Here is a 26,511-nt window from a genome sequence, read left to right on the forward strand (position 1 = left end):
TGGGAAAAGTGATTATTTAATTTAGAAATGAACAGGTTAAAACCTATTTCCTTACTAGATTCATTGCTGCTCCTGTGTGAGTTCCACATAGCAGCACTAACTAGAAATGTGTTTTATATCTTTTTTTTTTCCCCAGAAGGCTGTCTCTTTTGCTTTCTTTATACATATATTTCCATTTTTCTTTCTTAGGTCCACTAATCCAATGCAGAACCTAGAACTAATCACAAAGGGTTAAATTCAGAAAGGGGCTTTTGCATTGCCAGGTTTAGCTTTACAATATCAATTCTTGGACACCCAATAGCCCAGTGGAACACACGGGTTGCATTAGGGTACCAGCTCCCTGTCCAATCTATGGAGAGAATTAAGTACCTAAGAACGGGATCCTCAGAAGTTAGAAACCTGAAGGGGAGCTGACTGAGAGCACCAAAAGGAAACACCTGAGTCCCATCCAATAATGGTAATTGGGTGTATAACTCTAGACTAGAGAGAGATGCCTATCTCTACTGGAGATTCTCCTGGAGTGACTTAGTTAAGTCTGTTCTTTTGCATGAAGAAAGAGCAGGATAATTCTCCATCCTGTTATATCCAACAGCCTAGTAGCTAGGGCACTTGCATGGGAGGTGGGAGAGTCAGGTTGTAAGTACACAGTCCAATTAATATTTATTTATATAAAGTGGAACAGCTTCTGCATACCCCACATAGTATGTTTAGGGTACTTGCATGGCACATGGAAGACTTAGGTTCAAGCCACTGCTTGAAATCAGGCCGAGTAGAGATTTGGAAATGGGTCTCTCACCTGCTAGGTTAGAGCCCTAACCTCTTGATTACCGGCTATATTTGGGGACCTATCTAAGTCATGATGAGACAGAGGGCTTTTCATGGTTCGCTCATGACACAGGGTAAATTTTGTGGGCATTCCGGGGCGGCCCTGCCCTTCGCCACTGATTGGCAGAGGGCACCTTCACTCAGTCTGTATCACTACTGCTTTTTCTTTGTTTGTTTCGTTCTTTTTTGGGGTTTATTTCACAAGGAAATTGCAGACAATGCTGGATTTCCTGGTGATCTCAGAAAGCATTGTTTTTTGCAGTTTCTGCAAAATTTGCAAAACCATGATTTAGGTAGATCCCTAGCTATACTCGCATGCATGAACCAGCCAGCCTGCTCCAAAAAGTTTCATCCCTCATTATCTTTTGTGTGGGGCCTGATCCATGTTCCCAGGGTGGCTTCTTTATTGCAAGACAAAACCAAAAACATGCCTTATTTCAGATTCCTACCAAGTTCTGAAGATTGCTTCATGCAAATCATGCAAAGATTGCTTTATGCTTTCTATTTTCGGTGGCTCTGTGCATCAGTAACTTAGTATTTAAGGGACTTTAGTGAGCTATGGGGTCAGACAGCATCTTGAACCAAGAGTTTTGAGAATCTCAGGTGGATTTAGGTGCCTGAGGTAGTGGTTAAGCATCTAAGCCTGTTTGTGGAATCAGTCCAAAGGAGACTATAAATACCATATTTTCCTGCATACCACAAGTCCCCAAGTAAAACGCATGCCTTGTTTTTGGAAAGGAGAATATGGTTCTCCTGGAAACACAGAGTCTGGCTGAGGCAGGAGGAACTTCCTGGCATGGAAAGACAGCAACAAGGGCCCTAAACCCTTGTGAGGGCAATAGCAAGACTGTTACTTCTTTACTGCAAATAGTTCTTAATATGCGTTCCTGTAAATCAGGAGTGGCCAACCTGGGGCACATGTGCCACATATGGCACAGGCAGCCTGTGTGTGTGTAGCACATGGCAGATCTGGGAAGGAATAAGCAGCACAACGGCAGATAGGGCAGTAGAAGAGGAAGAAGAGCAGTAGATCAGGCAAAGAGGTCCGGGCAGGGAACAGAAAGCAAAGCAGTGATTAGGCTGGGGGAGAAGACTGGAGGGGGGTGGTGCGGAAACACTGGGGGAGGGACCAGACTAATTTGTGGTACATCTGCCATAAAGGTTGGCCCCCACTGCTGTAAATAATGAAGTGCTGCTTCCACACCACAAACCTCACTGAGAGACTACAGACTGCATGCAGCAGTTCACTCACCCTTAGCCAGTTCAGCAGCTCTTCAGACAAAAGCCACTGCCAACGGCACGAGAACGTTAACACTGGACTCTGCCACTGCTGCCTCATAAAGAAGTGGCAGCCATTTTAGCACAGCATCTGCAGCTTCTTCTCTGCCTCTGTTCCAGCAAAGAAAAATCAGCTTCCCTGCTTAAGATATGTACTCCAATTTTGGAGGGCTGATTTTGGGGTGGGGGGCTGGGGGGGAGAAGGAAAATTGTGTGGTATGCGAATAATTATGGCAAGTGGCATGAACAGTTTCTTCCATTAACATGGAATATGATTGCCTAGTTTTGTCAGCTACATGGGGCAGACTGCGTTTTGCTCAGCATTTGGAGCTAGTTACCAGTCAGTTAGTAAATGTAATATAAGCTACTGGGTAACATTTGATGCGCGTTGTGTTTGGGGCCCTCCATCGCAGGAACTGTATCTCCTTCTATATAATATCACATAACATAGGCTTCTCTGGAACATATTTTGGAATAACTCTCAAACACATGAAACTGGGGTGTCAGGAGGCAGAATATTCTCAGTGGAAAGTCCTCGCTCCTAGAATTTGCTTTCATTCAAGCCTGGCTACATTTGGAAAACGCTGTAAGAGGGATCTTGTTTTTATAATTGCTGGCTCCATTTCTCTCCATTTTCCAGACCTGAAGGGCACTTTATGATTGAAAACTTGTCCAGCATCTCTCCCAACTGTGCAGCTAGTCCAATAAACTTATCATAAAAAAATCCTTTGCCTCATATATTTCCTGGACCATCATTGCTATAACAGCACTGTTATCATTCAGACTATTGTTAGCTGCTGGTGAGGGGGAAGTTTGTTGGGACTTTCCTGAACTGCTGAATCCTTGCTGTTAAAATGTTCCTTGAGGGCATGAACAGCAAGGTTTAATTTAGAGCAGCTAAAGGCCACTCTAACTGGCACCCAGCTGCCCCTGGATTCAGGATAGCATCATCTGAAGCATGGAGGGACCAAAGTGTGTAGTTCGTGGTTCTGAAGAAAACTTGAGAGAAATTAGTTACTGTGATATATGTAATATATTTATCATATATTGTGTTCTTATGTACAGTGGTTATGTATAATGTATACATGATTTTGTTATAAAAATAAATGATTCATAGGGTGTGTCTACACATTGCCATATGGCAATGTTGCTACAGTGCTGTGCTTTAGTACTTCCTTTTGGAAATACTAAAGCATGGCACAGTAACTTCCCCTACTGCATTTTACAGTGCATGGTTAGATTGCACTGCAATGTTGCTGTACTGGCACGCTACAATGGGGGAGTATGCTGCCATGGCACCATAGCTGCCAATCACATGTAGACCCATGTGAGCACTACATTGCCATAGCGTGCTGTACGTCGACATAGCATGTTGCCATGTCGCTGTAGGGCTACATGTAGACACACCCACAGTATTTAAAAATAAGGCAGAAAATCTTTCTCTAATTATTAAAAAAAACTTTGCCTTATGATGTTTCTTTCTTTTACATATGTTTTAAATTTACTGCAGTTGGCTTATAATCACTTTCTTTTTCTGTCCAGTAAACGCATTTCAGTTGCAAAAGGAATCCATGTGGATGCTTTGTGTCTGTGCTTACTGAGCAGTACACTCCTATACCTGGATAATAAGCAAGTAGAACTAGACCAATTTTAGTTGGGTCCAATCCTGCAATTAACTTCACATGCTTTAGTATCTATACCTGTAGAGCATGCCACTAAAGTTGATAGGGGTCAGGGATATTGCTGCAAGATCTTGTCCTTACCCTATGTTATTATAATGGCTTGATTATTAGGTCTACTAAAGCTACAATATACAGCTTGGACACAGCAGAGAATCACGGCCTAAGTACATGTCTCCTTAAGTCAGGGGCGGGCAATTCTTTTGGGCAGAGGGCCACTCACTGAGTTTTGGCAAGGCATTGAGGGCTGCATGATGGGCAGCCAGGGGCAGATAAATATTAATTTTCTAGATGTTTTAGGGGTCCCATGGGCCGGATAGAATGGACTGGTGGGCTGCATCCAGCCCACAGGCTGCATTTTGTCCACCCCTGCCTTAAGTGAATATTATCTGACAGTGAGAGCAAGTTCCTTCAGCTTCATCCTTAAACTTGAAGCATCAAAGAATCCTGGAGACTTGGACTGAAATGTTGTGCACTGTCTGCATAAATACAATGGTTGTCCTGCATTACAGAGAGCAAACAAAACTCCTAAGATGAAGAAAAAAAGCATCCTGTCAGTACATTTTAGTAGCATTCCCCGTCAGCATTCTAGGTGAGCAGAGAGACAGGAGCTAGCAACATCTGAGCTCTAATCCAGACTGCTGTTGATTTGATAAATGGCTGTGGACAAATCATTTAGCCTCCCCCTGACTCAGTTTCCCCATTTTTAAATAGATACAACATCACGATCTACTTGCTGTCCAGGTCTATTCTTATAGATCAGCAGCTAGCAACCTTTTCAAGCTGAAAACCAGAACAGCCTGGCTTCAGTCTAGGATGGGGCAGGTGACTTCCCTGGCATATCAGCATCAGGTGGGGAGGAGTGCTTTTCCTACATCTGCATCAGGGCCAGGCAACGGAGATCTGTGCCCACACCACTGCTGCATCTCCTAACTCTATCCGCTCTTGAGCTGGGGTGCAAGTGTAGCTTCCAGCAGGTGGGGAGCTGCACTGGGGCCAGGCAGCTGGAAGCTGTGCCCATGCTACCATTTCTTCCTGTGTCCTTCCCTTCTTCCCCCCATCCCACTCTGCCCAGCCCTGGTGCAGTTTTCCACCTGCTGGAAGCTGCACCCATGTTGCAGCCTTGCAGAGGGTGGGAGGCAGGGAGAAGCAGTGGCAGTATGGATGCATTTCCTCACAGCTCAGTCTTGCAACGGGCACAGGCTAAGCCCTCCAACTCTGTGGGGCAGATCCAGTGGATCCATGGGCCATATGTTGCTGACCCCTGTCATACAGTATTAGCTATTCAAGAAAGAACTTAAAAGAATAATTCACTCCACTATAGGAATCGTGAGGCAAAGCTGTGTAGGTAGGAGGTCCAGTTGCAATGAGTAAAATACTCCTTTTTATATTAAAATCTACAATATGCCAAATAAATTTTCCCTTTAATATTAGTTTAAATATTCAAATACCACTTTTTCTAACCACGCTACTGGACATTTGGCAATGTTGTGTTTTTTTTAAAGTAGCTAACAAGACTGAACCGAAAAAGATAGGGCAAGTTTTCTTTGATTTGTTTGAATTCTCTCTGACGCACTATTTTCTAAAGGACTTCAATGATGAGACAAAGCAGTGCATTGGCCGTATAGTGATGCTCTGAAGATAAAACCTGGTATCAAAGTCAAATCAGGAAGTGGGACCTGATCCTGTTAGATGCTGAGCAAGGTACTCAGCCTGCCAACAATCACTGAGTTCACTGAGTATTGAAGAGACTGAGGCACTTATTACCCTGCAGGATCAGGACTACAGAGCCTGAATGCTAGAGCTGGCCTATCTCAATGAGAGTTTCAGGTTTCTGATTAAATTCTGAAAATTGGAATGAAATAAAGCCCCATGTGAAACGTGTTCGCACAACCTGTGGTACAGGTTTTTTCCTCTACCTTTTGTACCAATAAAGAACAATTAATCTATGATATCAGAGTCCCAGCATTTCAAATGGTAAAGCAGTGCACCATTTCTGCACTGTGGTAACAGAATTTTCTAAGTCTGCTTCAAGACAAAAATCAATGCTGTTTACTAAAGCCAAAGTGGCATTTTTTAAGACACCTGTAATATTGCAATGAAATTGTATATTCATAAACAGGAAGAACTAATGTTCAGGTTATTTATTCAGAGAGAGTTTGCCCTTTTTAAAGGTCCAAACTAATTTATGGGAGATTCCCTCATCGTGGGACATTCCCGCTGGTGTGGGGCCTTTTGCTGTCACCGTACATTGCTTGATGCTTTACTTGTTCTGCCTAGTAACAGGCAGAGCTAAAAGTGTAAAGAACAGTATCCTCTCTGCTGGCGACCTGTGAGAAAACATCCAGGTGCCACAAGATCAGAGGGGAGGCAGTCGTATGCCCTGCCACCCTTTCTCCTGGAACACGCTGAAGAAAAGAAAGTTGAGGAACGGGAACAGAATGAATAAAAACTGTGGGAGTGGAAGAAGGATAGGAAGTTCCCCAGGAAGAAAGTAAAGATAACAAAATCCTAGACTTAAGCTGGGGAACACTTTATTGCATTTTTCACTGGAGAAGTTCAAGCTAAGATTTAGTTTGGATAAACACAGTGGAGGAAAGGGTCCAAAACCCAACTTGCTAAAGAAAGAAGAAAGCAATAACACTGACGGTGATAAAAGGGCTGAAAGCAGGCAGCAAATTAGATGTGAGATTGCAGTGCAATATGGTATCAAAGAAAAGCAAACATAATTTGGGTTTGCTAATACATGGCACAGGGAGATACAGTACTCTGGTGAAGCTGTGCTCTGGATTCTGCCGTTTCAGGCAACACTGTACCAAAAATAAATGACAAATATAGAATACTTATGTTCCCCTACCCATAGCTTAAAAATTATTCCTGTTTCTCTTATTGTTTGAAAATATGATGACATTCTGTAGAGAAATATCTGAACAATAAACCCCACAGTGAGATGGTGTCTGTAGGCTACAGTTAACTTTGAAAGCAGGCAGGCCAAAATTCATATTTTTAACAATCGTTAAGACTAAACCATGAAGATTTTTATTACTCTTTTTTCCATATGAGAAAAACAGTATAAACATTTTTTTGCCTTACATGTGGTGATGGCAAAAGGAGTTTTATGGTCTTCTACCAAAGGAATTTAAACTTCATATTCTTATTTTGGTGGACAAAAGACTTTGCCTTATTTTTTAATATGACTTTAAAGAAGAATAAAAGATCTTTTCATAGAGAAGCAAAGAAGTTCTTGTGGTCCTATCTGTATTACAAAATGGTTTTGAAGTTGTTAGAGAACTGCTTCAGTACTAGTTCCACTGTGTTGTATAGATAGACCACAGTAGCAAACAGAGTTCTCCAGATTAGTAAAAAACAGATTGGTGCCTGTCTGTTAGAGATGGGCCTTAATTCAGCAGCTCTGAATTTTAAGGAAATTTAAGTCTATTTTCCTTTCTTTTATCAATTTTTTATTCTGAACTCATCACCTTAAGTCCTTCCATAACTGTCATACACCTTCAACAGTCTGGGTGATAGCATCATGTTCACTGTCTGTAGCAAGGCAGACAAATCTGATAGCAGAGTTCAAGTCTTGGACTTCAAAAACGGTAATTTCAACAAGCTTAGGTCACTAGTACAGGAAGTGCTGTGGGACCAGGGACTGAAGGTGAAAGGCGTGTATGAAGAGTGGTCATTCCTTAAGGACATGATCCTTGAAGCACATAGGCAGTCCATTCCCATGCAGAGAAAAGGAAACAGAAGGGCTGGAAGCCCTCTTGACTAAACAGGGAAATCATGGCCCTCTTAAGAAAGAAGAAAGAGGCTTATAAACAATGGAAGCTTGGGGCAGGCCCCAAGCAGGACTGTACAACAATGGCCTACACTTGTAGGGAACAGATTAGAAAGGTTAGTGGTGACTGAACTCAAATTAGCAATGGGAATCAAGGAGAACAAGAAGTCCTTCTTTAGGTACATATGGAACAGGAGGAAAACAAATGGGAGTGTGAGGCCATTGCTTTATACCTCAGGCCATTTGGTTACCACCACTCAGGAGAAAACTGAACTCCTGAATGACTACTTTGCCTCAGTATTTCACTGGGCCAAGGGGAAAATCATGCTAGGTAGGGTGCAGAATGAGTGGGGTAGGAATGACTGCTGTCCTACTATTGCAGTAGAATTGGTGTGTGATCAATTAAAAAAATTAGACATATAAGTCAGCAGGACCAGATGAACTTCATCCAAGAGTGCTGAAGGAGCTGGTCGAAGTCTCTGTGGAACCCCTGGCAAAACTCTTCCAAAACTTGTGGTGCCCTGGAGAGGTTCTTGAGGACTGGAAGAGGGCCAATGTTGTGCCCATTCACTAGAAGAACAGAAGGGAGGACCCAAGTAACTATAGGCCAATTAGCCTGACTTCTATCCCAGGAAAAATCCTGGAAAAATTAATCAAGGGATCTATCTGCAATAAGCTTGCAGATGGTAGGATCCTGAATAACAGCCAGCATGGCTTCATTGTGGGCAGGTCTTGCCTTACCAACATCACTTCCTTTTATGACCAGGTAACTCGCCACTTGGACAAGAGAGAGGAGGTGAACATTGTATAGCTTGACTTCCAGAAAGCCTTTGATCTGGTATCCCACGATATCCTTGTGAGAAAATTGGAGGATTATGGGCTTGACTCCGAGGCAGTCAGGTGGGTGGGAAACTGGCTGTGGGATAGGACCCAGAGAGTCCTAATGAATGGATCTGTGTTGTCCTGGTGAGAAATGGCCGGTGGTGTCCCACAGGGGTTGGTGCTTGGTCCAGTACTTTTCAACATCTTTATCAATGATTTGGATGTGGGGGTGAAGAGCTTACTGGCCAAGTTTACAGATGACACCAAGTTATGGGGGAGTGTGGTCACGCTTGAAGATAAGCTACAGATACAGGTGGACCTAGACAGGTTAGCAAGTTGGGCAGATCGGAACCAGATGAAGTTAAATGTCGAGAAATGTAAAGTGCTCCACCTGGGGATGAACAATCCCTTGCATACCTACAGGCTTGGCGGTGCCAACTGACCAGCACCATGAATCAAAGGGACCTGGGGGTTATAATAGACCACAGTATGAATATGAGCCGGCAGTGCAATGCTGTAGCCACCAGGGCAAATAATACACTGACATGCATCAATGTATGCATCTCCAGCAAAACCAAGGAGGTGATTCTTCTACTCAGCATTGGTGAAACTGCAGCTGGAGTATCGTGTCCAGTTCTGGGCACCGCACTTTAACAAGGACATGGACAAGCTTGAGAGAGTCCAAAGAAGAGCCATCCATATGATCAGAGACTTGCACGGCAAGCCATATGAGGGGAGGCTGAAGGATATGGGACTCTTCATCCTGAAAAAGAGAAGGCTAAGAGGGGACTTGGTAGCAGCTTGCTGCTACATTAGGGGAGTACATCAAAGCCTTGGTGAACAGCTGTTCACCAGGGTACCATTGGGGAAAACCAGGAGTAACGGCCACAAACTCCTGAAAGATCGTTTCAGATGCAACATTAGGAAAAACTTCTTCACAGTCAGGGTGTCCAGACTGTGGAATAAGCTCCCTGGGGTCACTTGACCCCACTTGTCTTTTCTGCTTCGTGCAGGGGGCTGGACCCAATGATCTCCTGAGGTCCCTTCCAGCCTTACAATCTATGAATCTGTGAACAGATTTATTTTTCTTAAATAATCTAAAATTTGAAGAGTAACAGAAATTGTGTTTTGTAAATCACCAAATTCACAGTTTTTAAAAATTATCATGGTGAAGATGCTGCTCTCTTTTTGTTTAGTTGCTTCTAAGGAGGACGCAAGGTCTCCATAATAGATGTATATAAAAAGCTAGCAGTTAGCTTATACTCTGAAGCATGAGGGCTTACATCCTTTAGTCAACTGTGCATGTTTCCATAATTGTTACCAATATGTAATCCTTGTTTGAACCCACTAAACTCTTGGACTTGATAATGCCTTGTGGTACCTCCCTGCCTGCCATCTGACACCTCCAGGGAAGGAATTCTACCTGATCAACACATCAAAAAGCTACTCAACACAGCTCACGAAGACACTTTCTTGGACTCAGAAGGACAGCGTTCCATCTTCAGCTCCCTCTGTGCAAAAATGAAGTCTATTTCCTAACTATAGGGACTTTCTACCATCTTTTACCATCTACACTTTTCCCAGAGCCTGACAAAGGGACTTTGATCCCCAAAGCTTGCAGAAAAGGACAATTTTCTTGTCATTTTCCAATTGATCTAATAAAAGGTATCATTTTGGAATCAAGAGTTCTAGTTTTTTTGTATGTCTTTTATGGTACTTTACGGTTTATAAAACACATTTCTATTAATCATTTTTAAATGTGCACTCCTGGGGGGTTAGGGGAAACCTGTGCCCTCAGGTCTGTACATGGCAAGTGACATAAGAGGGCTGATCACTTGTTAGATGTGGTTGTAAAAGTTTGAAGAGGAATTGCTGAAGTCAGCTCTTTGATGACTTCAGGTGTTCCTTATTTCTAGAGGTTTGCTTGTGTAGTTGTTCTGATCTCTTGCTGTCAACCCAGTTCTCTTTCCTTTTTTCTGACATTACATCTTTTAGGGCACCCTATAACCATGGAACAAGCTTTCTTTTTGCCACCAAATGTTTTCCCTCCCAACTTTCAGATTTATTGTTAAAACCTTCTTCCATTGTCTTATATTACCTTGTCATTAGTGATTTTTTCAGGGATCCTGGTTTTCCCTGATAAAAAAAAATCACAAATTCTGTGATAAATTGCAAATTCTCTGATAAACCCCCCTGTAGCAGGGCACTAGGGTGCCTGCTACTTGGAGAGCCGGGATAACCCCGCAGGTGCTGGTTGCTGAGGTAACCAAAGGGAATTAATGGCTCACACCTGCCTAGCCAGCTGACAAGAAGGGGCAGGGCCTGGCTCCTATATAAAGCACAGGCAGGAGGCCAGGAGGCAGTTCCCTACCAGCAGCCAGAGAAGAAGCTCTCGGTTAGGGAAAGAGAAGAGAAGCCAGGTGCCGAAGCAGTGTCTGTCACTGCAGCGGGATGGAGCACCCCTGGTAGGCCTGAGCATAGTTATAGCCAGGCGGCGCATGTTTACGTTATAGCCCAGGGGCTTGCGTTTGTGTTTGCTATTTGTTACACCGGTGGTTTGGGTGAGGCTATTAGGGGTTGGAGGAGGCCTCATAGGGGACTCCCACTAGTGTGGGGACCCCAGTGCCAGTGAGGGGGCAGCATTTGGGGTGCACAGACCCCAGCCCCGGAGAGGGGCAATTGAGAAGCCCCAGAGAGGGGGCATTGCTGAGAAGCCCCAGTGCGGGTGTGGTGAGCCCCGGAGGAGGGGGCAGCATTGTGGTGAGCCCCAGGGAAGGGGGCAGCGCTTGAGAAGGCCCTGGAGAGAGGGCGGCGTAACTGAGAAGGCCCCGAGAGGAGGGTGGCATTACTGAGAAGGCCCTGGAGACAGGGGCGGCATTACTGAGAAGGCCCCGGAGAGAGGGCACGGAGAGAGAGAGACAGGGCTGTGGAGAGCCCGAGTGCCAGAGAGGGAGTAGAAAGAGAGACAGAACAACGTCCGTGACATCTGCGAGGCTTGGGGCATGGTACAGGGGTGGTAGGAGCCACGCATAGCCCATAAGGCTGGGGTGCACAGAACACCCGAGACTGGAGAACCGTGGCCAAGAAGAAGGAAGGCAGCCTCCCTATAAAAATATATAAGATCAAAGACGTGGCAGGCGAGACTAGAAGGGTGCAAGTCAGCAGCTTGGCACGGTAAAGGAGGTGGCCGGGGAGAGCACGGTGACGCTGACGTCCCTCCTGTTACACCCCCCCCTCCATGATTGAAATAAAAGGCCCCTCCACAGTCTCCCTGGCCCTGCTTGTGCCCCTCACTCCCCGCCATTGTCTTCTCAGCCCTGCTCATGTACCTTGCACCCCACTCACAGTCCGTGCCCACCCAGTCTTGCTGGAGGGGCCCTCAACTGCCAGGGCTATGGGTCCAGGGACCTGGGTCTGCAGCCCCCTGCCCCTGGCAAGAGGAGGAGGCTGCTGCAGTGGAATGGGGCCCGGCTCCCCCCTGCTGCCTGCCCACTGTGGGCTTGGGTGGGTAGAGGGGTGGCTCCCTGCCATGGTGTGCACTCCTGGGGGGTTAGGGGAAACCTGTGCCCTCAGGTCTGTGCCTGGAGTGAAGGCAGGTATGTGCTGTGCACTGTGTGCTGTGGGCTTGGGATCTCACCTTGGTGCCCTCCCCCAGGTCCTCAGCAGCCCAGCAAGCGTGACTTGGCATTGCAGGGAACAGTGGGGCCATGCAGGAAAGCTGCATGTTGCTGTGAGCTCTGCTCTGCCCTGGTAAGGTGCCCCCTGCCTGCATGGCAGCAGCGAGGGACACAACCCTGTGCCGCTGCCTCTGCTGCTGCCACACATGCAGGGCATGCATCACTAGGGCAGCATGGAGCTCGCAGCAACAAGCAGCTTTCCTGTGTGGCTGCGCTCTGTCCTGCAGCACTGGGTCACACCTGCTGGGCTGCAGTGGCCCTGGGGGATGGCAGCAGTCTGGGAGCCCGAGCATGCAGCATGCATCCACCCCTACCCCATGCACAGATCTGGGGGCATGGGTCCCCCCTGTCCCTCTGGGAGTGTGTGCAGTGGCGGAGAGCCAGACCCACCCCCCCCCCCCAGATGAGCAGCCCACGTTTTCCTCCAGTAAGGGGGGAAATCCATGTTTATTCTGTTTTTCCACGGGAAATGGAAAACCTGGATTCCTGGTAATTTTTTTCATTTACCTGAACTGATTCAGTGTGGCCTGGCCATGCAGCTAAAATAGAGGATTGAGAGTCAGGAGACTTGGACACTGCTACAGACAATCTGGAGAAATATAAATTTTGTGCCTCAGCTTCCTATCTGTAAAACAGGGACAATTCATATATATGTTGTGTCTCTCAGCCGTGTTGAGAGTCATGGCTATGCAGAGTAGTTTAGAGAAGAAGCAGGTTAGAGCCTATTTAGAAAAGTTAGATGTTCTGGGATCTCTTGCTTAGAGAACTGAAAGAACGCAATGAAGTAGTTGCAGAGCCTCTAGTGATTATATCTGAGAACTTGTCATGGACAAGTGAAGTTTCAGAAGAAGGTAAATGTAGTGCCAATATGTAAAAAAAAAAAAAAAAAAAAAAAAAAAAAACCAACAAAAAACCCCCCAAAAAATATGCAGGGAAGGGACCAAGGAATGTTAACTGCTTAACTTAAATTTCCAGAAGGATATTAAAGAAAATAATCTATTTGTAAGAACCTAGAAGATAACAAGTGATAAGTAATAGTCAACATGGATTTGTCAAGAATAAGTCATGTCAAGCCAACCTAATTTCATTCTATGCCATGATAATAGGCTTTGTGTATCAGAAAGAAACAGCATATGTAATGTATCTAGACTTTACTAACACTTTTGACGTGGGGGACTGTTTCTGATATCATTTTTACTGGTGAAATTCCCAAACAATTCTATCAACTTCACAGAAATTACCCCAAATTACCACTGGTGCAAGAGAGATCATAACCTGTCTCATGGATCATATTTGATATATTCTGTACAGAGTTAGGTACAGTTAAAGTGATCATATATATTAATTATAGACTTGCATAATATAATATATATAACTATATAACATGTACTGTGTATGTTATAATTGTTATTTATATTATGTGACACTTATAGCCATAGAAAATAATGAACTAATCAGTTTATTATTATTATTATGTCTAGGTATTCACTCCAGCTCCACTTCCTTGATTGATATTCTGCTCCATAAAACATGGTTCCCAAGAGATAATAAAGTTATTAGCTTTTAAGCAGAGTGAAATGTTGACTGAAGTACCGGTCAGTTTACAGGGTTTCTTAATATTTTACATTTCTCTCTTGTCTAGCTCTTCCTGGATTGGAAGTTGATATATTTTTTACAACTTCTGTTTCTTTCCCAATTATGATAAAATAGTCTCAAGATATTCACATCCACAGGACCTTTTCTTTATACTATATTAGCATCTGAGAAATACAGTCAATTTTGTGATCTTATAGTTCCAGGTACTGTCCAAACTGAAAAGGCTGCTGTCTATAGAGAGATAAAAGATAATTTAATGTAAGATCCTACACTTTCCTTATTTGTGTTTAAAGAAATAATTTTGCTTCATCTAGGTATATGATCACCCTGTTAACAACTACTGCCTCCAAAGAGATAATGGGAACAAGTATTTTTAGCCAGAACATGTCTGTTTTATCTACGCACCATAGCTCATAGAAAGTTTTCTCTCTAAACCCCAAATTCCATGTTCTTTTCTCTCGAGAGCAATCATAACTCTTGCTTCATGCAAGGATCACCTATTTAGGCAATTTATTACTTGGCTAGTCGAACAATGTAGCTGAGATGGCTGTCATGGTGAATGAAAGAAGTTTGTGCCAAAATGCTTTTTGAAAGTCTAAATAAATGTGATCGCTTGGTTCTCCTTTGTCTGCATTCAGACGATTTGAAAAGATTAGAGCAAGGATTTCCCTTCAAAGAAGCAGGCTGATGTGTCCTTATCGTATCAGGTTCATTTAAGTGTTACTCAATTCTTTTGGTAATGAACTCAGACTTCCTAGCTTGTAATTCACAGGATCACATCTAGCACCTTTTTAAAAAGGCAAGTAGGTACTTGTACAACGTTTGCAATCCTATAGTCTTTAGATAGGGTAGGAGATTTTAATAAGCCCTTGCATATTTTTATCTGAATCACTTCATTCTTAAATACCTTAATAACTGTTGGATGAGTACTCTCCAGCACTACAGTCTTGTGTCTAACTTACTGATTTACTATCACTACTTTTTTCACCCTATAACCTCAAAGAATGTCTCATCTATATTACTTGAAAAAAGGTCTTTAATATGCATTGTCCCACTGTTCTCTTTAGCAATCAGGCTCCTAAGAAGAGTGATTGATCCATGATCCTGAAACTCTATTGCATGTCGGATTAATGTGTACACGTTCTCATAATATACAGATATATCTGCCTCTCCTGACCTCTTTAAATATTTTTCAGAAAGTACAGCAATCCTGAAGACCACATTGATAATCAAGGCTAAGTGTTAAGACATACCAAAAAATTGTCTCATCTGGTACCTGCCTTTAGCCAGAACTTTCAATAACTCTTTGATTAAGCAGAGACTTGATAGGTTGATGCCCAGTCAGTTTTGATTCACTTTGTAATGTTTTTCCGTAAATTACTGGCCATGAAAGGCATGAATTCACAGCATGTATTTAAGCTAGTCTAAGGTATAAGTAAGCGTTTCCAAGTTTCCACATACACATTATCTCAGAACGCACTAGCAATAGCCCTATGACAAAGTTCTCACATCAGTTTGTGCAGACTAGTTTGTGCAAACTAGTATAGGATTTTTGAAACCAAACTGATATCTACTAAGAATAATAATAAAAAATATCAAATTAACTTCCTTTTATTACTTTGAACCTGTGCTAATAAAGTGTCCAGATTTGGCAAATCTAATAAGAAAATGCATAGAAAATGCACCTATTTCTGTCAAAAATAAGATTCTGCATTAACTATTTTAACACAATTTGTCTCCCCTCCTCCTCATAACCCCATTCCTCTTTTCTGATGTACATATGGCTTAGAACTATTGTCTCTTCCTTTTCAGAGCTTTCCTCAAACCTAACTTTGCTGGATTGTTTGTTTTCCTTGTTCTGCTAAACTCTCACCTCTGCTAAGTGCAAAAAGGTACTGCTTCATGTTTGTTCTCTGAGTTTGTTTAACAAATAGTGATCGAGTCATCTTCTGAGGAAACTTTCCCTGGAACAGGTTTTTCCTTTCCCCTTGTTTTCAGTTGTTTCTCTTTGATTTCCTCACCAGTGTCTTTCCTACCCTGACTGGCTGTTTTTTCCACTTAACCATTCATTTTAAACTGCAAGCCCCTTGAACAGGAGTCTGGCTTTCCAACTCATGGATATGTTTTCCTTCTTTTTATGAACAAATGAATAATAAATATAATCAACTATTCTTGGCTCTCACTCAGCTTGGCACATTGAGCCAAGTATATAGCCAATAGTTTCGGAAATCTGACGATTTTCAGGTTCTTGTTTTTATGAGGCATACTAAAATCCATCATACCCTTTCTATACTGTTGAAAAGAAAATTCCTCCTGATTAATCTGTCAATAGCTACTTGTAAGACATTATTTAATCAGCTTTCATCTCTCTAGAATGTCTGTTTAAGTGTCAGTGTCATCTTTACATGCTGTATTGTTCTAAATGATACAGAAAATGTCAACCTGAATGAATGAAAATTTCAGAAATTTGAAAGCAATTGGGCACAGAATCTTAGGTTATGTTATTCCTACAGTCACTGTTGTAAATCTGCGCCATGGCTGTCCAACTTCTAAGTGCCTGGGGGACACGCACATACAAGTCATATGACAGGGGGCACACTAATGCAAGCTATGGGTCCATGGGCTACCCTAGGGGGTGCTGCACATGTGGGTAGTGCCTCCCCCCCACACTGCTGCACTATGCTGTGGGATCCCGTGGCACCAGAGGATGTGCCATTCCCATTCCTTCCCTTTGGGTAGGAGACGGAAGTAAAAGTTGATGGCGGGTGGAGGTGGTGGAGTCCAGGAGGGAAGCTTAGAGACACCAGCTGCAACAGCAACCAGAGAGATAAAGGGGGAGGGTCTGGGTTGCGACTGCATGCTAACCCTTCACAGGCTGCGTGCAGCCCCTCAGCCACCAGTTGAACAGCCACAGTCTTCACTAAACCGCAGTTCTAACTACAGTGTAGAAGAGAAAGAGTTAAGGAATTTTACCAATAGTTGTTGCAACATCTCCTACTATTGAATCCCCTGTGAGGGACTGAGGAATATGCAAATAAAAAAATCACATCCAAACAGTCACCATTGTAACATATTTGTTCATAAAGCTTGTGCCATATCCTGCCATCTTTTCACATGGAATTTCTCTATAAAAATCACAGTTACAAGCACACAAACATCTTTAACTCTCTCCCCATGTCACTGCCAACCTCTCACATTCCACACAGCATAGCATTTAAATCTGCTTTGTATGAAATAGTATTACTTAACAAGCTTACAAAGAATTTTTGGAAGTCCATTGTTATCATCTGCTTAGGAAAAATTATTTTGTTTGGACAGTTTGCCTGCAGGCTGTAGTACATGTGCACTGGTTTACTGGTTCGTTCTAAATATGATATTTTAGCACCACTCTGTACCAGATGGTTGTTGTTAGATGAGTTTTGAGCATAGGAGGCAGCTCTTGGCAGTGTAATGATTTACTTGCACCACAATGGATCTCTGCACAACTACTATCACCAGAACATACAGTGTTGACACACCAAGAGACAAAGCATGTTACTTTCTGTCCTGAGTATGACACTAAAGAAACCAGTAGCCATGCGAATTTTGGTGTGCTGTTCAGGTTTAGTAAGGTGGGACTGTGCAATAATTGTGAATCTAAGATCAAGAGGATTTGTTCCTAAATCTGGAAGTAGACAACAAAACAAATTTAGAGATGAATAATCTGAATTTCTAGATTATTCATTCAGTGGGGGCTACTTTTCTGGCAGGTGTGCCACATATTAGCCCCATAACCTTTCTTAGTGCCACTCTGATCTCCTTCCCCTGCCTGATCTGTTGCTCCACTATCTGCTCCCTGCCCTGTGCTCCCTGTCTGATTTGCGGCGTTGCTTTCTGCTTCTTGTCCTATCTGCTGTTATGCTGCCTGTCCCCTCCCTGATCTGCTGTTTGCCACACATGGAGGCTGCCATGCCACATGTGGCACCCAATGCCCTAGTCTTTGAGTGACTTTACTTTTTCAAACTTTATTTGAATTTTCTGGAGTTATTCTGGTTTAAAGACATTACAAAGTCCTTCTACATCCCCCCCCCCCCGATATATTTACACTTTACTTCCAAATAAGGGTTTTGCCTGGGAGGTATTAGTGGGAGGTTTGGAAGTACACAGTGAGAGGAGTCAACGAGGACTTGTGGGCTGCGGGTGTAGATGCTCCCACACCGCTTCTGAATTCTGAGTAGAATTTGGTTCTCCTTAGACCACCTTCAGCCCTGAAATATTTGCTTGTTCCCAGATGGCCCCATATTTCCCTCTGTGATGTGCTGATACTTGTTCTTCCAAGAGCATACTCAGGTGTAATTTCTTCATGATTATGCCTCTTTGTCTTGGTCCATGTAGATTTTATGAAGCCTAGTCTGGCATGATGGCCATGTTCATTTACAAAGTATATAATGGAGTCATAGGCATCTCTCATGAGGCAAATTATGTCTAGAAGGGTCATTTCAGCACACAAGGGGATGGCAGGCCAGGGCACACCCCAGCTGCATATTCTACTCCTCAGGACTTGTATGGGGGCTTTCCTGAGACAAGGCAAAGGAATCTGCTCCTATGTGTATCCTTTGCTTCTGGCTGCTAGATTTTGATTAATAGCAACAAAGCAGTACTGGTTCCTTTTCTTGGTAGAGCTAGACACTGTGAAGCGGATTTTATGCCTCCCCCAAGTTCATTAGGGACATGATCATGTCACAAAATGAGTAGGAATTACTGCTTCTTTTATCTGCTCCTCAGCATCACTGGGTAGCTTCATTTTTAATAGTGCTTCCCTGTCCCTGTGACCAGCTTCATAAGAGATCTGCTCATTAACTCTGTGTGACTTGATATTTTCCTCTGTGTGGCTGCCAACCTCCGCTGAAGAACTCTGTTGGAAAAAATCTGGACTCCCATGGAAGCTGGGAAGTGGGCAGAAGGGAACTAGGAGAGACTACAGAAGGAGACAAAAGAAGGCATTTTAGGACAGGGTGTGAGGCTAAGCAGTCGGAAAGTGTAAAGGAGCCACTGAGGCTCCTTTGACAAAAACCTGTCAGAGTTTTTGGTGAACATTCCCAAGTTTGCAAGACCTTCTCTAAATTTTCCAAGACCCATCAGGACCTCTGGCCCACCCTAAATTGACCTATTGGTCATTTTGGCATTGTCATCTCACCAGTGAACAGCTTCCCAAATATGCCTTTCCAAAGTGGACCTGTACACCAGCTCTTGCCAGGATCCACTAAAAGAAACACCCCTCGTGCAAAGTTTCTAGATGACTCATTTGGCAGATAAAAAAAAAATAAAAGTACTAGAGGAATTTTCAACATTGGCTTCGCTTACTCTCTTCCACATTGCATTTCTCAAGGTTGGCAGCAGGTCAGATTTCAGTGTGTGTGTGTGTGTGTGTGTGTGTGTGTTTGAAAATGATAATGATCTATAGGAGACAGGACACATGAGGTAGTTGAAGCCACAAGGACAATCCTTTCTTGGGGGTTTTAGGAAGGAGGCCAAAATCAAATATATTACACACACATCTTTCAGCTTTTGGATATTGAGAAACTTCTGATATGTTCATAGTTAAATTGTATTTACTTTAATTACTAAAAACTTTTTATCTGCATGGAAAGCAATTGTGTCTGTCATCTCTTCAAGGCTACTTGGCACTGCACATTGCCCTTTCTCATGGTTTTTGTTTGTTTGTTTGTTTTTTGCTCTAAGATGTATATATCCACCCTTTTTCATCAGTTCTGTTGTTTTTCTTCAGCTTTTATCAGAATAGCAGCAGAAATCAGAGCCAGTAGTTATGTTTCCCCTTATCTTATAAGGGTCATGATGCTATTTCCCGGTACACTTACTTTACAGAAGAAATGTCAGACAGTATCAGGTACTGTTCACAAAACAAATATAAATATATAATGCAACAATGAGGTAATAAGTAAGGCTAACCACACTCCTTCATGCATTAGTAGGTGCATCACGAGCAGGTCTAGGGAGGTGATACTTCCCCTCTATGTGGCACTAGTGAGGCTGCAGCTGGAGTACTATGTCCAGTTTTGGGCACCACACTTCAAGAGGGATGTGGATAACCTGGAAAGGGTTTGGAGGAGGGCTACTCATTTGGTTGAGGGCCTGCAGGTAAGACCCTATGAAGACAGACTGAGGGAGCTGAATCTCTTCAGCCTCCACAAGACAAGGCTGCGAGGTGATCGTGTGGCTATCTAGAAGCTATCTCGGAGCGGGGGGGGCAGCAAAGGCACCAGTCGCAGGGCTCAAGTGCCTATATACTAATGCTAGGAGCATGGGAAACAAGCAGGATGAACTAGTGCTCCTGCTTGCACTAAACCCCTATGACTTAGTGGGGCTAACAGAAACCTGGTGGGATTCATCCCACGACTGGGCGGTACATATTGAGGGCTATAGATTGTACAGAAAGGACAGGGTGGGGAAGAAAGGGGTTGCACTCTATGTCAGTGAGCAATATACATCGACCCTCATCAAGACAGAATCCAAGTTTGAGGAAGTAGAAGGATTGTGGGTTAGGCTACATGGGGGGCAAGGAGAAAGGGATTTGGTGGTAGGGGTCTGCTACAGACCCCCACATCAAGGGGAAGAAAGACATTCGGGGCTCCTGAGGCAACTCTCGGAGACCATAAAAGCTAAGGAGGCGGTAGTCATGGGGGACCTAAACTACCCGGACATCTGCTGGGAGTCGCAGACAGCAAAGTCCCACCACTCACGAAGGTTTCTAACCTGTGTACAGGACCTCCACCTGACACAGGAGGTACACGGTCCCACTAGGGGGAATGCCATACTGGATCTGGTATTGGCAACGGGGGATGACATGGTAGGGGACCTCCAGATTGGTAGCCATCTGGGGGACAGTGATCACCTAATAATAGAATTCAACATAAGACGGTGAGTGGGTAAGGTAACTAGTAGGGTGAAAGTGCTAGACTTTAGGAAAGCTGATCTCAATGCAATCAGGTGATTAGTCAGGGACGCACTGCAGAGTAGGAGTTTTGAAGGGATGGGAGCCCAAGAAGGGTGGCTGTGCCTTAAGGAAACAATCCTTCGGGCACAAAGCAAGACAATCCCTGAGCGAGGCAAAAGAGGGAAAGGGGCCAGGAGGCTTCCCTGGTTGACCAGAGAAATCCAGGGCAGCCTAAGGGCCAAAAGGGGAGCACATAAAAAGTGGAAACGGGGAGAGGTCACCAAAGACGAATATACCTCCTCTGCTCGTGCTTGTAGGGAGGCAGTTAGACAGGCCAAAGCTACCATGGAGCTGAGGATGGCAACCCAAGTAAAAGACAACAAGAAATTGTTTTTTAGATATATAGAGAGTAAAAGGAAGGCCCAGGGAGGAATAGGACCCCTGCTAAATGGGCAGAAACAATTGGTGGTGGACAGGGGGGACAAGGCTGAACTCCTCAATGAGTTCTTTGCCTCAGTGTTCCTAAGTGAGGGACACGACAAGTCTCTCACTGGGGTTGTAGAGAGGCAGCAGCAAGGCGCCAGACTGCCATGCGTAGACCCTGAGATGGTGCAGAGTCACTTGGAAGAACTGGATGCCTTTAAGTCGGCAGGCCCGGATGAGCTCCATCCGAGGGTGCTGAAGGCACTGGCCGACATCATTGCAGAGCCACTGGCGGGAATATTCGAATGCTCGTGGCGCACGGGCCAAGTCCTGGAGGACTGGAAAAGGGCCAACGTGCTCCCCATTTGCAAAAAGGGGAGGAAGGAGGACCCGGGCAACTATAGACCAGTCAGTCTCACCTCCATCCTTGGCAAAGTCTTTGAAAAAATTATCAAGCCTCACATTTGTGACAGCCCGGCAGGACAAATTATGCTGAGGGGAAACCAGCACGGGTTTGTGGCGGGCAGATCGTGCCTGACCAATCTAGTCTCTTTCTATGACCAGGTTACGAAACGCCTGGACACAGGAGAAGGGGTGGATGTCGTGTACTTAGACTTCAGGAAGGCCTTCGATACGGTATCCCACCCCATACTGGTGAACAAGTTAAGAGGCTGTGACTCGGATGACTACACAGTCCAGTGGGTGGCGAATTGGCTAGAGGGTCGCACCCAGAGAGTCGTGGTGGATGGGTCGGTCTCGACCTGGAAGGGTGTGGGCAGTGGGGTCCCTCAAGGCTCGGTCCTTGGACCGATACTCTTTAATGTCTTCATCAGCGACTTGGACGAGGGAGTGAAATGTGCTCTGTCCAAGTCTGCAGATGACACAAAGCTATGGGGAGAAGTGGACACGCCGGAGGGCAGGGAACAGTTGCAGGCGGACCTGGATAGTTTGGACAAGTGGGCAGAAAACAACAGGATGCAGTTCAACAAGGAGAAATGCAAAGTGCTGCACCTAGGGAGGAAAAATGTCCAGCACACCTACAGCCTAGGGAATGACCTGCTGGGTGGCACAGAGGTGGAAAGGGATCTTGGAGTCTTAGCGGACTCCAAGATGAACATGAGTCGGCAGTGTGACGAAGCCATCAAAAAAGCCAATGGCACTTTATTGTGCATCAGCAGATGCATGACGAATAGGTCCAAGGAGGTGATACTTCCCCTCTATCGGGCGCTGGTCAGACCGCAGTTGGAGTACTGCGTGCAATTCTGGGCGCCACACTTCAAGAAGGATGCGGAATACCTGGACAGGGTCCAGAGAAGGGCCGCTCGTATGGTTAAGGGCCTGCAGACCAAGCCCTACGAGGAGAGACTAGAGAAACTGGACCTTTTCAGCCTCCGCAAGAGAAGGTTGAGAGGCGACCTTGTGGCTGCCTATAAGTTCATCACGGGGGCACAGAAGGGAATTGGTGAGTATTTATTCACCAAGGCGCCCCTGGGGGTTACAAGAAACAATGGCCACAAGCTAGCAGAGAGCAGATTTAGATTGGACATTAGGAGGAACTTCTTCACAGTTTGAGTGGCCAAGGTCTGGAACGGGCTCCCAAGGGAGGTGGTGCTCTCCCCTACCCTGGGGGTTTTCAAGAGGAGGTTAGATGAGTATCTAGCTGGTGTCGTCTAGACCCAGCGCTCTTTCCTGCTTATGCAGGGAGTCGGACTCGATGATCTATTGAGGTCCCTTCCGACCCTAACATCTATGAATCTATGAATATGAAACTCATTGGGGGGGTCAGCAGGGAGTAGGGGATACTCTGTTTACTAGGTCGCCCCTTGGGGTTACTAGAAACAACGGCCATAAACTGAAGGAGAGTAGATTTAAATTGGACATGAGGAAGAAATTGTTTATGATGTAGGTTGCCAAAATATGGAATGGGCTTCCAAGAGAGGTGGTGCTTTCTCCTACCTTAGAGGTGTTCAAAAGGAGTTTAGACAAAGACCTGGCTGGGGTTACTTGACCCCAACGCTCTCTCCTGCACTGAGCAGGGGGTTGGACTCAATGATCTAATAGGTCCCTTCCAGCCCTAGAAGTCTATGAAATCTACGTGTTGCAATATGAACAAATAAAGAACAGACACACCAATCACTGGATGAATTCAGACCCCAATTTAAAACTTCGATCCTGAGATGGGAGTCCTGAGATTTATTATGATTCTACCCATTTAACCTCTAACACTATCAGCCCTGCTTAACAAAGTGAGAACAGGTTTTCCCAGCTGATCCCTTGAGAAAAAAGCCCAGTAGGAAAAGGTGGTATAACGGTATCCTTAGTCTTTTTTAATATCTCATTTAACTTTCACATGGTCCTTTTGTGAACACTGCTGACTAATGGTCTTGGCAACTAGTTTTTCTGTTCATCTACTTGTTAGAGCTAGGACAGCAGCAGTGTAAGGCTCCTCAAATACACTCTGCAACCTTTACCCAAGATTATGTTATCAAGGAAAAAGAGCAACTCAGTTTCCAGGTCTATTTAAACTTTGGTTTGTCTGTTGAGACAACCAACAGGGATACCGGCTAATGAAAGTTATTAGTTTTATGATGTGGACAATTGTCCATTAGGAACAGCACCAAGCCCACCGTACACCACCACTAGCTCGTGGATGATTAGTCACTGCCAACTTGGTTTGACAGCTTAGAGGACTCCAAACTCTTAAGCCACCTGTTTCTGTACTAATGAATATTTCTACAACAGCAAATCAGTAAAAGAGCTGTACCCATTTTTAACTGACAAAGAGTGAAATCGTTCTTTTCTCAGGAGTTGTATGTACACCCAAATTTTACTCAGGCATATACCATGAACTTACAGAACACTTATGGATCATGGGCAAATTCTGTAACTGTCTTGAAGTTTCTGGATTTACATCAGTATATTATTGTGTAGATGGGCAGAATTTGGCATGCTGGCCTTTGCAATGCTGGGCATTTTCAGCAGTTCTCCAACTCTTGTTTTAGTACTGCAGGTGCCCCCCAATTATGAGCTGGGGTGGAGGCACTAGTATAGATCAGGGCAGATATTTCCTACAATAAGAGCTGTACAGAACGGCAGAGATGACTCAGCTGCAAAAACACCTGTTGTGTCTACTTTTGTATGCCTACCATTGTTAATGTTAGTCCCAATGGAGCTGCCACATTGCCAGACCAACAGCAGACAAATTGCTAATGTCTGAACCCTATTCCATGATACAAACACTGAATTGCTTTTGAAATCATTCATATCTTTAACTTCAAAACCTGCATTGCCTGTTAATGGGCAACCAGATAGATTCCTAATGTTAGTTTTGTTAACCTGAGCACGTGGTCAGTTAGGAATCAAAAATATCATTTCCAAAAAAAATGATATTTCTATCATGACAATGACATATGTTACCCATATGCACATTATCACATATCTCCTATTGCATTAAAATGGGCATTCTTACAACTAGTGCTATAGAAATGACAGACATTAAAACCAGTCAGAATGTCCAATTCCAAGGGGGGCTTAGGAAGCAAAACACCTAAATATATACAAGATGGCATCACTTCTGTGTGTGGCGGTCATGGCAGTGCTCAGCTGAGCAGGATTGGGCCTCTAATGTATAACTATAACATTTGGCTTAAAATTTGGATGAGCACGTTAACAGTCTCATGTTTGGAATTAATCTCATCACAAAAAAGGATAATGTAATAACTGCCAACACAACCTACTCACTCCTCAATCAGTGGAATAAATTCATTCAATACAAGTGTTATTATTGAGATAGCAAAGCTAGAACCATGACAATTATGGATAACAATCTACTATTCTGCCTAAAGCACATTTTAGTGGTGGTTTCTTTTCTTCACATAAAAAATCTTTCCAATAAAAACAGTCCAATGTAAATTTTCAATATGTAGCTGTAGGATATTTTGATTGAACATTTTGGATCTTTCTAAGTCCAGCAATGAACTAGTTCCACTCCCCTCCTGTTTAAGGTTCTGATTTCCTTCTCATGCTCTACAAACAGTACTAAGTAAGGCAATATCCTGCAGCCCTTCATCAGGTAGAACTCCCCTGGACTCCCACATTTAGAGCGCACATAGAAGAGGGAGCACTTCAGAGAAAGCATGACTGTATTAAGGTGTGTTTAGCAATAAACGCTGCAAAAAATTCAGGCTTATTTGGCTTATCTCAGAAGCAAATAACTTTGTAATTAAGCCTAAGGACATCTTTCTGTTATTTCAACATGCTAGATAAGTAAGAGTTGCATTGCAACAGGTTTATGTAGGAACTAGATTTAATTGTTCAGACCCTTTGATACAGTTATAGCTGTGTTGGCTCTTCAGTAGAGGAATCCAAAAGATAGCCAAATTAATTTCCTTTACCAGAACGATGCTCATTTCCCCCAAACTTTAACCTGTGACACTTACAGCCTAAAACCCTCCAAGCCAGCAAACTCTTATCAGGAGAGAAAAATTTGGAATCTCATTAAAAATGCTAATTACCCAGGCCCAGTGACACTGTCAGATGCAATGAAGAAACAGAATATCTCTATTGATCAAATTACTCACCAACAATGACAGCAATGATGGTTAGGAGCACAAAGGCATTCCTTAGTAAGTAGCTTTTAACATCATCCTTTGTTATGCTCTGCACTTTCTTTTTTGCCATTAATGTACGTTTCCGGACTCCTTGCTGAAAACGCTCCATCCTACTTCCAGATCGTGGATCTTCTCCGTTACTTTTAGTCATCTAGCTCTCAAAAAGTGATTTCTTTTTTCTTTTATATTTTACTTTCGCTAAAAGGTCCCCAGAAAGGCTCAGATTCTTTTGCTTGGGTGGTACTGGAGAAAGCTGCAAAACAAGAAATACCAAAGTATTAAACTTCAGAGGGACAATCAAATATATCAATACACCCAAACAAATCCTTGTTACATATCAATCAGATTCAGGATATTTAGAATATGTAATCAGTTGATTGCAATAGATAGTGAATAACTGCATATTTGTAAGAAGACTGATTTGTAAGAAGGGTTCTACAGATTTGTTCAGATTTGCATTTCTGTGTTTCTAATGAATGGGCTCAATTCACTTGTCATTTACACTGATGAAAATCAGAAGCAATTTCTGTGCTGTAAAGAGAGCTGCAAAAATGTAAAGCTAGTTTAAGTCAGAGTAGAATAGCTTTCAGCCAGTATTCCAGTTCATGGAGTTAGTGAACACAGTTTAGTAAGTACTTCAAATTATACTTTTAATAATTTTTTTTTGTTTAAATCAGAACATTTGAATTGTTCTATATTTCAAATATTTCGAAATGATTTAATGAATTGCTCCACACTGATTTTCTTCCTGTCATAGGGTGAAAAAACAGTAGGAGTGAGTTATTTATCCCTTTACTTATTAATTTGACAGTTGTATTACTAGTGTCATTCATCTTTGAAGTGTGTACTGTATTTCTGATCACATCAATAAAACACCAGAAGATAT

General features: G+C 43.6%; 1 protein-coding gene across 1 annotated transcript in view; it reads right to left on the reverse strand.

The window, feature by feature from the left end:
- Positions 1 to 26,511, reverse strand: part of SLC1A3 (solute carrier family 1 member 3) — a 110,781-nt gene that overhangs the window by 83,004 nt on the left and 1,266 nt on the right. Inside the window, exon 2 of the mRNA XM_059725219.1 lies at positions 25,596 to 25,878. Coding sequence (XP_059581202.1) covers positions 25,596 to 25,776 — 181 coding nt within the window. The 5' untranslated portion in view covers positions 25,777 to 25,878. The remainder of the gene's footprint in view (positions 1 to 25,595; positions 25,879 to 26,511) is intronic.

The sequence above is a fragment of the Alligator mississippiensis genome, chromosome 3, assembly GCF_030867095.1.
Source record: "Alligator mississippiensis isolate rAllMis1 chromosome 3, rAllMis1, whole genome shotgun sequence".
Classification (NCBI taxonomy): Eukaryota; Metazoa; Chordata; order Crocodylia; family Alligatoridae; genus Alligator; species Alligator mississippiensis.